Consider the following 20,000-nt stretch of genomic DNA (forward strand, 5'->3'; position numbering starts at 1 on the left):
TAGTACCAAAATAATGTTTCATTGTATCATGCATTTGGACAGTATCCAATACTTTCATTAATTGCATTTAGTTATCATAATGTTTTTAATAAGAGTTTTGACAAAAACTTTATGGGACAAATAATCAATTCTTTCTTGTGGTCCTAACTTTCTTATTAGTTACCTGGTTAAAACTGATATTTCCCGTGGGGACGTGGGTGGTTATTTTTCTTAATTGGTTTCTTAGGTACAGAAGCTATAATAAGCATCCAGTTGATGCAGATGGTGCTGCTGCACATATGTATCTTTGGGGCTATGGGTGTAACACCATCCAAGAGTAATATGTGTGCATCTGATTCTTACATTTACAATTTGTATATGTATATACATTTTAAAAAATCTGTAAATCTACCTATAACATAGTAGTGATAGCAGGAAAAGTGTATCATATGAGTTTTTATTGTGATTAAAAAACAGATTTCTGATAGTCTATAAATATGTGACATTCAAAACATGTTCTGATATGCATCTGCTGTGAATCTTGGATTTTTTAAAAGAAACTCTGGTTCATTTTCCAGCATCTTGGAAACTATAGGGTTCAAAACTTCTAAATATGCAGTTTTCTTACATCTGATATAGATATGGCAAAAAAAGAAGTAAATGTGATCTGCCATAAAAAACCTAGAAATTCCTACCATCTTCAAGACTACCTTATTTACCAATGCCATAGACATATTTTGTATGAGGATAAGCTTGCTATATGCAGTAATTAACTTAAAGATTCCGAATAAGAAAAGATTCCATTTGATATAGCCCTGCTAAAAAATACTTTAAAAATCATAATATACTCTCTTCCCCTATCCAAAATAACATTGCCATCTTAAAAGTAAATTATACTTCCTTTTAGGCAATAGTATACAAATAAAAATATTAAGTTCTACAAATAATTGAATATGTTCAAAAGACAGCTTCTCTAGAATAAAAGTCCTTACTAATTGCCATGAGAAAACTACAAGTAAATTTCCTAGTAATTGAAGGATTCCTTTAAATGCCACTTTTAAATGTGTAATACTATGTATTCATATTTCTTTATGATCAAAAAGCCTTATATTTTTGTTTGGTTGCAATAACGTGATGTTATTGAGGGGTAATTATCTAGATCAAACATATAGGTTTTCAAACTCATGCAAATATTATTTAATATTTAACAAATGCAGTATTTATTATATAAACATATTGGGGAAACTAATGAATCATTAAGGTTTGAAATACTTAAAATACTTTTTTCAAAACTTGCATATGTGTTTGGATATGGCACAGAAAAAAAATAATTTTGGCCCTGTGGAAATGGAAAAGCATATTAAATAGCTTTCTAAATGCCTCTGAACATCATTTTTTAGTTTATAATTTTTAGAGATATTTGGCAGCAGCATTATATTTATTCTTATTTTGCCTCAGCATTAAATCTGTACATACTAGAAATGATACAATTAAGCTATTTATATCTAAATCATATTTTAACAAAATTCTAATTTGTGTGTGTGTGTGTTTGCATGTGTATACGTGTGTGTGTGTGAGAGAGAGAGAGAGAGAGAGAGAGACATTGTAACCAATTTAGCCAATAAACTTCTGCTAGAAAGCTAACTTAATCCAGATTATATGTGTACCTCTGGAGAACATACAATAAGAATATTCTTTTTTTAAAAAAAAACTGTAACTTACCACTCCAAACATTAAACTATATTTCGGTGCTGATAGTTACATTTGTTGGATGAAAAAATATATATTTTTTGTTTTAGTCATCTAAATATTGGAAAATATTCCATATAAAACTTTAAGTTAGTTAAGTTGATGCTCTATTGAAGTTAAAATGACTTTCAGAAAACAAATCAAGAAAAATTATATATATATAATTATATATATATATATATTACACTATCATGCTTTTTTAATGATTTCTTATGATTTCTTAAAAATCCTGTGGGAAGATCAAAAAGAGCATGACAAACACTTAACTTGTTTCCTGTTAGTGAAGACATAATAGCTAACATAACACAGCTGATACACTTTATGTGGTCCCATAGGTTTTTGTTGGGTTGTTCTTTCATCTTTTTGTATTTCATTTCATTTTTATTACCCTTCCTACCCACCCACCCCAGAGTCTCAAAATAACTCTTGGCAGTTTACAACATAAAACAATGAAATTTGATGAAAAGCATAAAATCAAAATAATTAATCAGTCAAAGACTCAGTAATGCCATCAGCACAGTGGTGTCCACTCTTTTCCTCAAATGCCCTCTAGAAAACCCCAATTGTTTATAGATTCTGGAAAACCAACAAGGACTAGGATTAGCCTATTTTTTTCAACGATAGTTTACCTTTATTTTAAACTTCAAATTATATATAATTTTCCCCTTATTTGCCAAGATGTTCTAGCATATGCTGACATATTCAGCATATTCAGACACTATTAAGTAGAACTATGCAGTGTTTCAGAACCCATCTCCAAAATGTGCTTCTGAGTGCAGATAATATCTTTATACTATTTTTATCTGTGGCACGACAAGGACAATTCACAGTGACCAACTCGTCCCAGCCAATTCGCTGCAGCACAATTCAATGCAGGATAACTTTAAGAGAAGGACAAGTGAATGAAGGTCTTGTTTTGCTTTAGGTTTGAATTTTCTCAAGTTAGAAGCCCTTGAGGCTGGGGAGCTACAATTCTACTTCCCTTGAGTTATCCCACATTGAATTGCCCCACTGTGAGTTGTCCTGTGGCAAGTCAGCCGCAGCAAGTTGTCATACAGCAAGTCGGCAGGGACAAGTCAGGTAGGGCAAGTCAGTCACAGCACATTGTCCCATTTCAATCCATGACATCTTCCTATATGTAACTTTCTGAGATCACATCACAATTGCATCCATGCTCCTGCACACTCCCAAGCCCTCTTGAGAGATCGAATCTGAAGTGCTATATAACTCTGATTTTTAGACAAAATCAAAGAGCCAACACCAATTTTGTTTCTTTGAATCATTGACCCCATAGATATAAGAATTCATTTCCTATCACAAACTGCATTCCAGATTTCACTCATTTTCAGGAGCAGAAAGAGATCTTGTTCTGCATTTTTGAGGAAAAAAAGCTTGTAGACTTCATTGAAGGCTCACTGCACACTAGTTTTAAATCGTAAATTGTTTAGATCTTGCAGCCACTTCACAAGTAAAGGTGTCATATTTTTGTCTTTGTTTTCTAGTGTTTCAATACAAACAATGTTTGAATAATATAGTTAATTATGTAACATTAATGTAACTCTTGTCCTGGTTTTCTTTTCTTTTCTAGAAATACCTCAGAGACTTCTTTGACACAATGCTTAATTCTCCATCATCTCCACTATATGTAAATAAAGAGGGCTTGATCCTGTCCAAACATGACATTTGTGAATTCTCTTCATTCTTTAAGAAAGGTGTATTTGACTACAGCAGCTATGGCACCAGTTGAATATTGGGAACCTCGCTTCTTATTCGAAAAAATTAATTCTCCTGCCTTTCTGTATGCTGCCCGAGCTCAGAAAATAAAAAAAGGTGGGGGAAAACTGAATAACTTGCATAAATATTCCATGTCAAATCGACATTTTCCATCTAAAACATAACTCATTTTCTGCCAAAGAAAATGAAAACGTTTTTGCTACTGGACGTTGGTTGAAGAAATAGCTAAAGAAAACTCCTCGGGTTGTTTGAATCCACTCAACAGCTGACGTTCCTTATACAAGTTTTAAGACATTTTCTTGTGGCTTTCTTTTTCTACTTGACTCTTCTTAGCAAGCAACTTTTTCCTGAAGTAGGTTTCTTGGTGAAAACCAATTATTCCAGATTTTTTGTATTAGATTAATATACTGTTATTGTGAATTGCACTTTATCATTTTGATCATTCATCTTTGGTATATTGGTTGAAATTTGAACATTGACAAAATATATACACACAGACTTAAAATCCTGAAGTCTTTCACACCAAGATAAACAGAATCGTTTGCTGAACAATTGCAATAGATGAGATCAAGGTTCTTTTCACATTTTCTAATTATATGGACTGTTACTATGTGTTACATTTCAAAAAAGTTCCTGGTGCACTATTGAAAAGGCAGCGGGTATTATGGTTTTTGAAAACAATTTTCCCCATAAATGTATAACTATTTCCCATTAGCAGATTCTTTGTTGCAAAATATGAATTACATTTCTAATGTGCTTTAAAAGTACTCAGGGCTTATTTAAGATAGGACATTTAGAAAGGCAGCTGTATTCATTTTGCAGAAATGTAAATTTTAAAAATGCTGTGATGTACAATAGAGACAATAATAAAAGACTGAGAAAAGCAAATTATTTTGAATCTAACTTGTTTTGAGGACTGTTATACCCAATGGAGAACACTTTTATGGAGTACAGAGCATAGGTTAATGAATTGTAGGTGTTAAGCAACAAGCCTTTAGGGTTTTATATTCAGGAAAAGTTAATCTTGATTGTATTAATTATTTTTCTGCTTTATGTTAATAGACCTTTATTTCAGAGTTGTATAAACATTAATCATAGAAGTTGTCCTCAAAGGGTTTTCAGAAATGCTGTGTTTCAAAAGCTGATCTGAGTGAGTCAGCAGGATGACCTTGCTTAAGACAAAGCCATTGTATTATAACAAAATAACTACTTTTGTGGATTATTATTATTATTTTATCTATGATGAAAATGTTGTGTTCAACAGCTTTGGGGCACTTCTCCCCACTTCCAGGAGGCAGCACTGGTGATGGGTTTGTTCCCAGTTTGGCACGGTTCTAAGAACCGGTAACGCCAGTGGCAGGAATCTCCACCCACCCAAGACACTTCTGCACATGCACCAAAGCGCTTGTGTGAACTGGTAGTAAAGGGTTTTAAAACTCACTACTGGGCACTACCCCACGCATTTTCCCCAACCAGTATCCCACCATGTGCCTTTCCCAGTCTATGTGGCACCTGTGTGACAACCTCATCCTTCCTGACCCACAGCACCATTATCCTGTGTACCATCCCTGACTTGCACTCTCACTAACACCCTTATACACTCCCAAGCACTCCGAGGCACCTCTTACACACTCTCAAGCACTCCCAAGCACACTTTCTAACTAACTAACAAGCCACCATCTCACACGCCATCCTCAACCAGGATAGCACTTTGTATGCATCCATGAGACCCCCATACATTCTTCTTGATCACCACCTCCATAACTCTACCAAGCTTTACAGGACTGTACCTCTGTGCATCTCCAGCTACATTTCCCAGTCTAAGTCAGAAGTCACTCTTGCTTCCACTGTCCACTCGTGATCACCCTGTTTTCTGTTTAGATAAGGAAATGTCTCAACAGGGCACAAATTGTCAAATTAACTCACTGTAAATGAGAGAGAGGAATTCCTCTTCCAGAATCAATCCCATGTCCTTAATTCTACAAACCTTTTAAAATGTCTTCTGAGGTGGTCAAATTTGAAATGATAATATTGTCAGATAGACAAGTTAGGAAGGGGGAGAAAAGATTATGAGAAATCTGCATGACATTTTTTAAACTGGCATTATCTTATAATGTAAGGTTTTTAATGGGTAAATGGATCAAAATGATCTCTGTGATATAATATTATATGTCTTTCAACATTAAGTATATGTTTTAAAGCTGATGCCCACAGTAAACAGGGAACTCAATACTTAAGATTTCAGTGGGGCCCGATAGTATATTATATCTTTCATTTATCAAAATTCAGAATTCCTTATATCAGTAACTATGGTTAACATGAATACCCAACAGTGAATATGAAAGCTTGGAAAGGTAAACCATCTTTCTTGACAGATAGTTGTTACTTGTATAAAAGGAACCTTGCAGAATGTCCTTGGGGAAAAAATCCAGTCTCCTTTAAAAATAAAAAGAATATAAAGGAATAAATATGGAAATGCATCTACAATGGCAATTGTACCCTTGTCCCTTTTGACTGAGCATCCATGTCTCTAAGGTAGGTGCATCAATATTGGACTACTACTAAAAAGGGTGAGATTTTATTTATTTATTTGTTTGTTTGTTGTTTTGTCAACTACATATTGGTGGTATACAAAGATATAATAATATTTATATACATGATACTAGTAAAAGAGAAACATTAGGACAGGATTTGTATCACAAAATTCCAGTAACTATCTTGGCACACTTGACAACATACTACCACCACACAGACTCAAATCCACTTGCACGGTAGATAAGAAACCAGATTTACAATTAATGAGATAATATTAGGAATATACAGGGGTGGGCAACAAAATGGAAACACCTTGAAAAATCATCAAAATATCTTTTAATTGGTCCACCTTTTGCGGCAAATGCAGCCTCAATTCTCGGAGGTGTGGATTCATCCAAATTGTGAATTGTTTCCAAAGGAATTTTAGCCCATTCTTCAGTTAAAGCACCCTCCAGTTCTTTTCGAGACAATGGTGGTGGAAATCTGCTTCTTACTTGAATCTCTAAAGTCGCACCATAAATTCTCAATAACGTTGAGGTCTGATGATTGTGGTGGCCAGATGAGATGCTGAACTTCATTAGAATGTTCCTCGTGGCGTTCTTTAACAATTGTTGCTCTATGGATTGGTGCATTATCATCTTGTAAGATGGCATCCCCCTCTGGAAACAGTTCTTGAACCATACGATGAATTTGGTCGCTCAAAATTCCTAAATAGTGATGGCTGTTGATTCTTCCATGAAGGGAAATCATTGGCTCGGTGGATTTCCAAGAAATAGCACCCCAGATCATCACTGATCCCCCGCCATGTTTGACGGTTGGGAGAAGGCAGTCTGGATGAAATGATTCTTTTGGCTGTCTCCAAACGTAAACACGGCCGGAGGTCGGAAAAATGGTAAATGATGATTCATCAGAGAAAATCACATTTTGCCACTGCTCGAGGGACCATTTCTGGTGGTTTGTACACCACTCTAAACACTTTGAAACATTTGTCTTTGAGAGCAGAGGTTTTCTAATTGCAGCTCTTCCATGGAATCCAGATTTGTGAAGCTCCCTTCAAACAGTTTGTGTGGAAACTGGGTTCTGCAGTGATTTTAGGAGCTGTGGTCTTGTAATCCGCTCTAACAATTCGCTTTAGAGTCCCAACAGTCCCTCTCAGACAACTTCGACTTTCGACCAGAACTTTGCTTGGCTAAGGACGTTTTCCCTTCTCTTTCAAAAGCAGTCATTTCTTTTGAGACATTACCTCTTGAAACACCAAACATTCGGGCACTTTCTGCTACACTAGCGCCTGCCATTCAAACACCAACAATTTGGCCTCTTTGAAAGTCTGAGAGGTCTGCCATTTCTAGAAGGTTATAACCAATTTCCTTAAATTTCTGTTTAAAAAAAAAGGTAGTTTAAAAAAACATATAAAATAACAGAATTTTTTTAAAAACAGTAAAATATGTCAAGTTTTGATTGATTTGAACATGTTCAAACATTATGATGCCAAAAAGTCAAGTGTTTCCATTTGTTTGTCCACCCCCTGTAGATTTCTGATCTGTTTATAAATGGCATCTATATTATGGCATCTGCTATAATTCTATTAATATTTTCAAAAGTTCTGCTAGTAACTAATTCTAGTTGCTAATTGCTAGTGGTCACAGTCATGATGAAGCTACTTCATAAAAATGGGACATAAGTGCATGCAAATTTAAGCATATTATTTTATGCTTATGTTGCACCTTTTACAGGATTTACTTACTAAGTGACATTTTCTCCAGTTGACAATCCCAGAGCCACTTCTAGAAGAAGAGCATTGGTATGGAAGTGATGCTTTCCAGAAAACAAAATTTAATTTTAGAGCTTTTATTAACATGTAGCCATTTTTTCCCATGGTAAATTGAGCTTTTGTAATTTAACCAATACAACTAATGTCTTAAGGTTGGAGCCTCACTGAGAATTTGGATATATAATGTGTATTCAACTATTTGAAAGACTGAATTCTGTATATTTTTAAAAGCTTTAGCTATAAACTTTTGAACATTTTAATTAACATTTGTATTAACAAAGCAGAAGAAAAAAAGCTATTTTCACAGTGCTTTATTTGTAACAATAAAAAGCACTGTCTATGAAATTGTACCGGGTCTTTGCTGCTGATGCTTTTCTTTTTCTTTCTACTTATAACCTCATAACTTTCTTCACTTCATAAACACCTTCATTTTTCCCCAAAGAAATTTGCTGAAATTTGCTAAAAATATTAGCCTCAAGCAGTCTCATTTGTAATTCACATGCAAAGAATCATCAGACTTTGAGAAATATACATTTACTTTGCAGAGGTTTTGCCATGATTTCTATTTATTTTATTACATTTAGATAATGTAATAAAACTTCTCTCTTTCCAGTTTTGTCTAGTCTCAGATTGCTATATTTTGGCACATCTATATTGTTTGCTACCGGTACTTTATACAGGTACTCCTTGACTTACGACCATAGTTAAGACCCAGATTTCTGTTGCTGAGTCAGTTGCTAAATGAACTTTGCCCCATTTTACAACCTTTGTTACTGCAGTTGTTAAGTGAATCAGTGCAGTTCTTAATTTAGTAACATAGTTGTTAAGTTAATCTGGCTTCCCCACTGACTTTGCTTGTCAGAAGGTCACGAAAGGTGATTACATGAGATGCTACAACCATCATAAATATGAGATAATTATCGAACGTCTGGATTTTGATCACATGATCATGGGGATCCAGGAACAGTTGTAAGTATGAAAATTGGTCACGTAACTTTTTTCAGTGTGGTTGTAAATTCGAACAATCACTAAATGAACTAGCTAAGGACTACCTGCATTTGGTTTGGTTTGGTTTGGTTTGGTTTGGTTTTTTTATTTAACAGTGCTCACAGCACTGGATAATTTGCAATTACTTTTGGTCCTAATTCATTTTACTCAGGTGTCTTAATTTTAATTTTTGCATTTACACTGATGAGAGTCTCACTGTTGATCAACTGCCAACTCTTCAACAGAGCAAGGGAATGGCTTGTAATTTCTATTATTTCCTGATTAGTATTCCTCTATAATTTTTGAAATTGCTGTTGTGTGGTTGTAGATTTGGATGGGGTTTTTTTTTCTGCTATAAGATTTGAGAACCTGGGTTTTGTAACACTATTATTACCATAAGTATAAGACACACCTTTTTCCTCCCTAAAAGAGGCTTCAAATTTTGGTGTGTCTTATACTCCGAATGTAGCTTTTTCAAAGCTTTTTTTCCCAGCCCTAACTAGGTGCTAACAATCTTCCCGGCTTCCTGCTCCCTCCAAAGAAGTCTTTTTTCCAGCCCTAAGTCTTTGCAGGCTAGTTTTCATTCCTACTCCCTCTGAAAAAGGCTTTTTCAGACCTAACCAGGGCATAAAATAATGTGCTGAAGCTGGACAGACTAAGGACAATAGCCAGATGAATAACTAGTAGATAGATTTTTCCCCCCCCTTATTTTCCTCCTCCAAAACTAAGGTGCATCTTATACTCTGAAACATATGGGATTTGGGTTGGTTCTCCAATCCACTTAGACTGGATTTGGCATTTTTATCCACTGTTAGTTCCCAACCACCTGGAATAGACAGATATTTGATGGTATTAAAGGTATTCTCAGGTTCCAAGTAAAGCTGCATTTTGTAATTGACCAGTGGTGAGTTTGTCAATGCCTGTGGTGTCCAAGTACTGCTCCAGATGTTTTGTAATTGCACTCTCAGTACCTATTATTATTGATATTATCTTTGCATTCCTTCACTATAGTTGTTCCATTTCTCCTTATCATTACTACTATAATTGTTGCTGTGAACCACCCCGAGTCTATGGAGAGGGGCGGCATACAAATCTAATTTTTTATTATTATTATTATTATTATTATTATTATTATTATTATTATTATTTTAGCACCTTCAAGTCACTGTTGATTCTTGGAAACTGTCTGAAGAAGTCCTTTAAAAAAAAAGATTTGAGAAGTGGTTTGTCTTTTTTCCCCTTCCTAGGGCTGAAAGAGAGTGATTGGGCCAAGGTCACCCAATTGGCTTCCTGTCTAAAATGAATTTAAAACTCACTCTCCTGATTTCTACCCTGATGCCTTGATCACTACACAAAACTGGTGTAATGCTGCTATTAATGCCATGCAGTATATGAAATATGGAGAGCTAAGCCTGCAGATGAGACATAAATCTTTCTTTATTTGCTTTCTGTCTAATCTTCTGTTATGGTACCTGCTAAAATCCCTACATGTATTTTTTTTCCCCAGATGTTCAAGACCAGCTATATCCCAACATTGCATAAAAGAGGTTTTGCCCTGTTTTGCTTTCTTTCTTCACAGAACATGAATCAAAGGTTTAATGAGTATAGTTGAGTGGTATTGTATTTCCATGCTTAAATTTTGTTTTGATTAGATATTCTGTACCTTGGCATACCTGATAACATTCCAATTATTCCTTTTCTTTTGCAAATCTCTTAATTCTTTGTATTCTGGCAGATTTTGTATATATTTCCTGTATCATTGTTTGAATGTCTTTGTCATGGTATTGACATTTACAGCATATACATATAAATGCTTGCACAAATGTACATGCATTTTTTTTTGTTTAATTGCTTGTTATCTTTAAAATTTTGTCATTCATTTGTCATGTCCTCAATACCAAGTCTCCACTGTAAATGCTGAAATCTTTGTACTATCATCGGTAATTCGACCAGATAAAAAGGCTCCTTATTGTTTGAGATAAACAAGGTCAAGAAACAGGTGCAGCAGGGATTCTCTTTGTTGCCATAGATAGAATAAAAGAATTATGAAAGTTTCATCTCAACTCCATCTTATACTAAACAAAATAAAGTGCTTTTTTTTCCTCCCCACCCCCCACTCCATTCTCATTGTGGGAGCTTCATTATAGCTCCAGGTAGGATGCAGATAGAAAACAGCATTGTTAGCATGCAGTACGCATGCAATATTGGGTTTTGAGCTAGAAATGGAAGATAAAACTAAGTTCTAGCGGGGACCTGTACAAAACTCTTAGTACAGAAATTAAATATCAGGATTAGTTAGTTAGTCTTTCATCCAGATAAGCTTTGAAAGCACAGCACCACTTCCTGGTGAGATACCTTATTTTGCTTTGTATTTGTATTACAGTGAACCCTCGAGTTTCGCGTCCTCAAGGATCGCGAAAGGGCTATTTTGCGAGTTTTCAACCCGGAAGTAAACTCCACCATCTGCGCATGCGTGCCCTTCCACGCATGCGTAGATGGTGGAGTTTCCCCGCCGGGCAGAGGCTTCCCTGGGTCTTCCCCCTCTTGCCCCCGTAAGACCCCAGCGGCGGCGCGAGCAAGGGCGTGGGCGGGCGGGCGGCACGCGCGGGGACACCCCAGCTCGGCTCCCCAGCTGGGAAGCGGCCCCAGCAACAGCGTGGGCGGGCGGGCGGTGCCCGCGCGCTTGGGGACATCGCAGCTCCGCTCCCCAGCTGGGGAGCCGAGCTAGGGAGTCCCCACCGCGCGCGCGTTGCTGGGGAAAGTGCGCGCGCTTGGGGACATCGCAGCTCCGCTCCCCAGCTGGGGAGCCGAGCTAGGGAGTCCCCACCGCGCGCGCGTTGCTGGGGAAAGCGCGCGCGCTTGGGGACATCGCAGCTCCGCTCCCCAGCTGGGGAGCCGAGCTAGGGAGTCCCCACCGCGCGCGCGTTGCTGGGGAAAGCGCGCGCGCTTGGGGAATCCCTAGCTCCGCTTCCCAGCTGGGGAGCGGAGCTGCGATGTCCCCAAGCGCGCGCGCTTTCCCCAGCAACGCGCGCGCGGTGGGGACTCCCTAGCTCGGCTCCCCAGCTGGGAAGCGGCCCCAGCAACAGCGTGGGCGGGCGGGCGGTGCCCGCACGCTTGGGGACATCGCAGCTCCGCTCCCCAGCTGGGGAGCCGAGCTAGGGAGTCCCCACCGCGCGCGCGTTGCTGGGGAAAGCGCGCGCGCTTGGGGAATCCCTAGCTCCGCTTCCCAGCTGGGGAGCGGAGCTGCGATGTCCCCAAGCGCGCGCGCTTTCCCCAGCAACGCGCGCGCGGTGGGGACTCCCTAGCTCGGCTCCCCAGCTGGGAAGCGGCCCCAGCAACAGCGTGGACGGGCGGGCGGTGCCCGCACGCTTGGGGACATCGCAGCTCCGCTCCCCAGCTGGGGAGCCGAGCTAGGGAGTCCCCACCCCACGCGCGTTGCTGGGGAAAGCGCGCGCGCTTGGGGAATCCCTAGCTCCGCTTCCCAGCTGGGGAGCGGAGCTGCGATGTCCCCAAGCGCGCGCGCTTTCCCCAGCAACGCGCGCGCGGTGGGGACTCCCTAGCTTGGCTCCCCAGCTGGGAAGCGGCCCCAGCAACAGCGTGAGCAACGGGGTGGGCGGGCGCGAGCAACGGGGTGGGCGGGCGAAGGGCGGGCGGCAGTGGAAGCAAAAACACCATCTGCGCACGCGCAGATGGTGTTTTTACTTCCGCACCGCTACTTCGCTAAAAATCGATCATCGCGTGGGGTCCTGGAACGGAACCCTCGCGATGATCGAGGGTTCACTGTATTTGTATTTATTAGATTTGTATGCCGCCCCTCTCTGAAGACTCGGGGCGGCTAACAACAATAAAAAAGACAATGTGAACAAATTAATATTAAAAATAATCTAAAAAACCCCAATTTAAAAAACCAATCATACATACAAGCATACCATGCATAAATTCTGTAAGCCTAGGGGGAAGGGAAAATTTCAATTCCCCCAAGCCTGACGACAGAGGTGGGTTTTAAGGAGCTTGCGAAAGGCAAGGAGGGTGGGGACAACTCTGATATCTGGGGGGAGCTGGTTCCAGAGGGTCGGGGCCGCCACAGAGAAGGCTCTTCTCCTGGGTCCCACCAAACGACATTGTTTGGTTGACGGGACCTGGAGAAGGCCAACTCTGTGGGACCTAACCGGTCGCTGGGATTCGTGCAGCAGAAAGCGGTCCTGGAGATATTCTGGTCCGATTCCATGAAGGTCATAACCAACACTTTGAATTGTGACCGGAAATTGATCGGCAATCAATGCAGACTGCGGAGTGTTGGTGTAACATGGCCATATCTTGGAAAGCCCATGATTGCTCTCGCAGCTGCATTCTGCACGATCTGAAGTTTCCGAACACTTTTCAAAGGTAGCCCCATGTAGAGAGCATTACAGTAGTCGAACCTCGAGGTGATGAGGACATGAGTGACTGTGAGCAGTGAGTCCCGGTCCAGATAGGGCCGCAACTGGTGCACCAGGCGAACCTGGGCAAATGCCCCCCTCGCCACAGCTGAAAGGTGTTTCTCTAATGTGAGCTGTGGATCGAGGAGGACACCCAAGTTGCGGACCCTCTCTGAGGGGGTCAATAATTCCCCCCCCAGGGTTATGGACGGACAGATGGAATTGTCCTTGGGTGGCAGAACCCACAGCCACTCCGTCTTATCCGGGTTGAGTTTGAGTCTGTTGACACCCATCCAGGTCCCAACAGCCTCCAGACACCGGCACATCACTTCCACTGCTTCGTTGACTGGACATGGATAAGGAATACTATTTCCTAGAAAGCTTTTATCTGAGTTTCTTCTACTATTGTGTGTTTTAATAACTGCATTTGACTGTAAATTTTAATTGTGTTAAAATTTTGTGTTAAGTTATTGTGTTCTAAGTTGCCCTAATAAAGTCTAGCTTTGTATAAATTATCATAAATAAAGCTGTATCTAATTACTGATATATTCCTATAGTTTTCGCCCATGATGTATGCCAGTCATGATTTTTTCAGCCATGCCAAACTCCAACTAAAAAGAGAATACTGTATATTCTGAGTTTTAACAAGATGCTTCATATATTTCTTGCTTTGACAATGTGAGGAAGAATGTATCAAGGGTCTTTTCTCTTTGAAGTTGTTGCAAACTAGATTTAAGTCACAAATATACAAGAACACTGCAGGGCTAAATTTCATGGATTGTACTTGTTGTTGTTGTTGTTGTTACTTGTTGTTGTTGTTGTTGTTATTATTATTATTATTATTATTATTATTATTATTATTATTATTATTATTATTATTATTTAGATTTGTATGCCATCCTTCTCCGAAAACTCGGGGCGGCTCACAGAGTAAATATAAAAAACATAGCGTATAGTACAAATCTAATACATTAAAATAACTATAGCTAAAAATCCTATATGTTACTCAATCAAATGATACAATCACACCATGTATCACAATTATTAGTCGGGGGGGAGATTTAATTGCCCCAGGTGATTATACCGCTTTGGGCAGGTATAAGCTATCTCATAAGCATCGATACTGTAGAAGCGGGGTGGGTGGGGTTAAAATCAGAGTGGATTGAATATAAAATTAATTGTATATAGAAAGGACCCTCTGAAATTAATGTGTCCAGATATTTCTAGCTATTTCAATAATTCTGTTTACATATTTGTTAGCTTCTACCCCATATTTATTATTTACAAGTAACTTAGGGTGGTAAGCACAGTGATCCCCCGGTTATTGCGTCCCCGACCATTGCGAACAGGGTAATTTGCGATTTTTCAACCCGGAAGTCAAAATACCATCTACGCATGCGTGCCCTTTTTTTCTATGGGCACGCATGCGTAGATGGCAACCGGGAGATCAGCTGCTGGGCGGCTTCCCTGGGTCTTCCCCCTCTTGCTGGCATTAGCGAGGAGTTTCCCCACCGCCCACGCAAACTCCTCGCTGCCGCTCGCCCGCCCTTCGCCTGCCCACGCCGCTCGCTCCCCCTCTTGCTGGCGGGAGGGCGAGAAGCCCTCCCCAGCACCCGCTCGCCCGCCCTTCGCCCTGGCCGCTTCTTCCCAGCGGAGAAATTCCAGCCCCCACCTGGTCCCGCCCGATCCTCCTCCCTGAGGCAGCTCGCCCTCCCATGGCCGCTTCCTCCACCCTCCATCGCAAGCCCTCGCCACCGCAGCCAACGTGCGCTGCAATCTTCAAGCCCGGCTCCTTTCGGCCCAGCATCCCGGGCCAAGCAGCTGCCTTCCGTGACTGAGCCTGGCTGGCCCGGAAGATCGTAGCGCGCGTTGGTTGCAGCGGCGAGCGAAGCCAAGCCGGCAGCAATGTCGCCGCCGCTGCAGCCAACGCGCGCTACGATCTTCCGGGCCAGCCAGGCTCAGTCACGGAAGGCAGCCGCTTGGCCCGGGATGCTGGGCCGAGAGGAGCCGGGCTTGATCCGCTGAGCCTGGCTGGCCCGGAAGATCGTAGCGCGCGTTGGCTGCAGCGGCGGCGACATTGCCGCCGGCTTGGCTTCGCTCGCCGCTGCAGCCAACACGCGCTACGATCTTCCGGGGCCAGCCAGGCTCAGCGGATCAAGCCCGGCTCCTCTCGGCCCAGCATCCCGGGCCAAGCAGCTGCCTTCCGTGACTGAGCCTGGCTGGCCCGGAAGATCGTAGCGCGCGTTGGCTGCAGCGGCGGCGACATTGCTGCCGGCTTGGCTTCACTCGCTCGCCGCTGAGGAGCCGAAGATTGGGGGGCGGCGCGGCTCTTTTAAAACATCGCCGCCGACATGGGGGGCTTGCTAGCACCCCCCCAAACCCGGGTTGGGGGTTCGGGGGGGTGCTAGCGAGCCCCCCATGTCGGCGGCGATGTTTTAAAAGAGCCGCGCCGCCCCCCAATCTTCGCCTCCTCGCTAGCGCTGCGGAAGTTTAAAACACCATCTGCACATGCGCAGATGGTGTTTTTACTTCCGCAGCGCTACTTCGCGAAAACCCGCTCGTTGCGGGGGGTCCTGGAACGGAACCCTCGCAACGAGCGGGGGATCACTGCATACTCCTTTCTCCTCCTACTTTCCCCACAATAACCCTGTGAGACGGATTGAGCTGAGAGAAAATTCCTGGCCCAAAGTCACCCAAAGCTGGACAAGTATTCAAAGTTTCCTAGTTTTAGGCCAAGTTTTAACCATTTACACCAAACTAATATATTCTAAGAAAAACTAAACCAGTGGTTCTCAACCTTTCTAATGCCGTAACCCCTTAATATAGTTTCTCATGTGGTGATCCCCAACCATAAGTCTAGTTCCAATTCTCCCAACAGAGCTTTAAGCTGATTGGCAGGAAAGTCAGAGAGACCTACCCACTGTAAACACCTGATTGGCCGGATTGGAAAAATATGTTCCAAGGTGCCAGGATAGAAGCTTTAGTTCCTAACACCATGGGAAATTTGTCTTTTCCCATGGTCTTTGGTGACCCCTGTGAAACGGTTGTTCAATTCCCAGGTTGAGAACCACTGGACTAAACAGATTTGGTAACGCAAGATATGTATAATCAAGATATTATTATTATTGTATTCATAGCTTTAATACAGGAAACAACTGAATGAAATGAAATTGAACTCTAGATGCTATGCTTTGGTTTATGTACTACACGTTTTAAGCTGTTCTATTTTAAAAATGGTTATATAGAGGAATAAAGTTGAAGTTTGGAGGAAATATGTAGACAGAATAAAGTAAATAAGAATTTGAAACTGTTAAAGTAGTACAAGTAAAAGATCTGAGAAGAAATTTAGGGTTAAAATAATAAGATTATTGAACTGAGGGTTGCAGAATTGAATGCATAAAATGACTGATAATTTAATTAGTGAGAATGTAGTAGAGGAAATAAATGTTTAATCTTTAAGTGTCCTGATGACAATCAAAATTTGGAAAAGCAGATCAGGAACATTTCAGAAACAGATTAACATGTAGTTAAGTATTTCTGAAGGACTCTATATAAATCCTATGCAATTTTATTTAATCTTGCAAAAACAGTTAAAATAACTCACTTCTCCATGAACCTATTATCACTTTGGATTCGTACAGTTGCACTTCATATCTGCATGATCTGCTCTCTAAATGTTTAATGAAATCATCACATCCTTTAACAGCAATAGCAATGATAAAACTTGCTTCATTTCCCACCCCATTTTTATTAAAACATTTTCCTAATAGGTTCTCTTTTTTTCTCCCAGAAACTCCCAAATAATGCAAACTTCATTCTGTCCCTTGGGTTCCTGTTTGCACATTCCTCCATCAACTCCGACACTGTTCTGGATTTTATTTTGTAAAGAAGTTTAGCTAAGCACTACTTGCAAACAATTCCCCCAGCCGTCCATCAAATTTTCTGTTCGTGTTTCAGCAATCCATAAATATATGCTAACATATTGCAAAATAAAGCATAACATGGATGTGCATACTTATTGACTGTAGATGTAGCTGCATCCATAATTCTGTCTTCAAAATCCCAGTAAATGATGTTGCTGAATAGGTGACATCATGCATTTATATGTAAATCTCTGGCCATTAATGTGCTTTCATTTGAGCACTATAAACTCTTGCTGACTGCCTGAATATATCAAAACATAAAAATCATTAACATTGCGGTTGATACAGCCTTTTCTCAACCATTGTTTTCTATTGCTATATTATTTTGGAAGAACAAAACTTCTCTGGTTCCAAACAACCGATAAATTCTTTATCTCCTTATTTTAAAACTTGGATGTAACTATTGTTACCCAAGATCTCCAATCAATCTTGGAAGCAAAATATTTCCCAGTGGAGGGGAGAAACATATGGCCCTGCTATTGGATTCTACCTTCAAATGTCCTTCATAATTGACTATGTTGGTTCTGGCAGAATTTAGAACAGAACGTTATCTGGAGATCTATGTCAGTCAAAAGGTTATTTCTAGAGCCACCAGTCCATTGATGTCAAGAACTTAGACCCTTTCTCGTATCATTAACTTTCCATTCTACAGTTGCTGTTAATATTTAATCAATGATCACTTCCCTGGATTGTGAAAGATAATAGTGGTCCATATGTTTTTATTATTCTGATTAAGCTAAATTGCGTGCCTTTTTAGCTGCTCTTATTTCACTTTAAGAAATTTCTTACCTTTCATTATGATAGAGCTATTGTAAGTTGTAAGGAGGTTTTTTGTTTACATGGCAATGACTGCATAGACAACCCTCTTAAATAAAAGGCTAAAAATAAGTTCTTTTTTATGAAAGAGTCTTCAAACTATCCTACCATCCTCAGCCTTTAAAAAAAAAAAACATGTGGCATAAAGTCCTGATGTTCTGTAGAAAGAAAGTTATTTTCCAGGACAAGCAGCACCATGGAGCAGGCTTTTCCCAACTGACTACCAAGCAGTCTGGAAGCCATACCTCAAAGAATTGAAAGGCCAGCATGCCTTAGCAGCTGGCCAACATTTGCCGAAGGAGCTGGATCAACAGGAAACCAGTTCTTCAGGTGAGGGGCGATGGCGTTTATTTACAGCTGCTTGGGCACCTCCCAGTTACCTCTACGGGGTCCCTCATAAGCAAGGGGGTGGTGGGTAGTGCTAAGAGACCTATTTAAGGAGGTAGCACTCCGCCATGCCTTTTCCCCTTTTGTATCGCCCATCAAAGGGACTTTTTAAAAGGGAACTTTTTTCCTTTGACCGGAAGTGCCTTGTTCATTAGCGGGGCACACATCTCAAAATCACACCCCCTTCAACTTATTAGTTCAAAGGGAGGGATTTTATTAAGCCTTCTGATTGCTTGCTAAATTTTATATAATTAATATTTCTTAACCACTGGGGCATAAGATACGGTGCGAAAGTCATTTATTGCTACATCCATGGCTCCCCGTAAACAAAAGACTAAGCATCTGGAGTCAGGGGCTTCAACGTGCCCTAAGCGGGTGGTGGTGCTTTCCTCTAGAGCCAAACAGGCAGAGGGGCTAAGGAAAGAAAAGAGGGCGAAAGCAGCCAAAAAGTGGGACAAAAACCTACCCCACCGGCTTTTCTCTCTAAGTGGATGGAGTACAGGACACCATGGGAGGAGTGGAGAAGAGCCAGCAACGGGCGGCCAATGGGAGATGTCGCGGGCACATCTACGGGAACAACAGCAACAATCTCTGGAGGGTCCAACCTTAGCAATGGAACAGCATCACAATCTACTGGAGGGGATAATCAGTGGAATGAGTCACAGGGCGGGAACGCTCCCGCTGTGAGTAAGTCCGTGTCAAACCACCAGAGCACCAACATTACACCTTGGGTGGCGGGAACATCGGGGAAAGGAGCGCAGCCTAGCACAGCATGTGCGCAGGTATGGGTGGTGACCCCCGCACCTGGGGCTCAGGTTGGTACAGCAGTGGCCCAAACACAGGAAACACCCAACACAATCGGGCGGGGCACAGCCCGAGTCAGGAGGTTCCATGACAAAGGCATCAAAGCCACAGAAAAAAGACACTTCAGTAGGAGATGGGGCCGGGTCATCATCCTGGACCTCTTCCCCTGGCAAATTGGGTTGCCATTTGCACCCCACCACAAGGGATAGGATCCTTAAAGGTGAGTATGTAGACATGTTTGCACTTCTAGGTAGGGAGGTTCCTGAGAAAGAAAAGGATGAGGGCATTGCAGTTGAGATTAGGCAGCATGTTAAAGTTGAAAAGACCATTGGCGCATGGAATTATGGATTTTTCACATACATGTACGTGATCATGGAAAAAGACACTAGCAACATACTCCAATTTTTGAAATATGCTGACACGTTTAACAATTCATTATGAGTTTGATAGGCCTGCATGGATTAAATATGATGATAAATTCTGATTAGAGGCATCCAGGCTTAAAGATCTTAGATGGGACACAAGAGACAGTGACATGCTATCAGCCGCCAGCCACAACTGCCCTACCTATGCGGGTGACCACACACTTAGTGGTCACCTCGTACCTGCTAAGGCCACCCTGTACAAATCACCCCACCTGTGGGTGGGGCATGGAGTTTGATTTCCCCTGCCCTGTCATGAGTTCAACACCAAAGGGTCATGTTCACGGGCACTATGCCACTTTCGACACGCATGCGGCTCTTGCGGCGGTTTGCACGCCACTTCGTCCTGCCCCAGACTGCGAGCAACCAAGTACACACACAATCGAGGCAACAGAGGCAGGCTTTTTGCACAGAGTCAAGGTAAAGGGCCCCAGTCCAATTAGATTGGATAGGCTGGTGCATTGGCTACAGGGTT

General features: G+C 41.4%; 1 protein-coding gene across 5 annotated transcripts in view; it reads left to right on the forward strand.

Moving 5' to 3' along the window:
- Window positions 1-4,350, forward strand: part of KIF16B (kinesin family member 16B) — a 176,778-nt gene extending 172,428 nt beyond the window's left edge. For all 5 annotated transcript variants that reach the window (XR_011557365.1, XM_070732601.1, XM_070732597.1 and 2 more), the window contains one exon: window positions 3,317-4,350. Coding sequence is in view for 4 of the 5 variants with exons in the window: in XM_070732601.1 (XP_070588702.1) it covers window positions 3,317-3,475 (159 nt within the window). In the remaining variant the exon portion in view is untranslated. The remainder of the gene's footprint in view (window positions 1-3,316) is intronic.
- The last annotated feature ends 15,650 nt before the right edge of the window (window positions 4,351-20,000 follow it).

This window comes from Erythrolamprus reginae, chromosome 1 (assembly GCF_031021105.1).
Source record: "Erythrolamprus reginae isolate rEryReg1 chromosome 1, rEryReg1.hap1, whole genome shotgun sequence".
NCBI classification, from domain to species: Eukaryota; Metazoa; Chordata; class Lepidosauria; order Squamata; family Dipsadidae; genus Erythrolamprus; species Erythrolamprus reginae.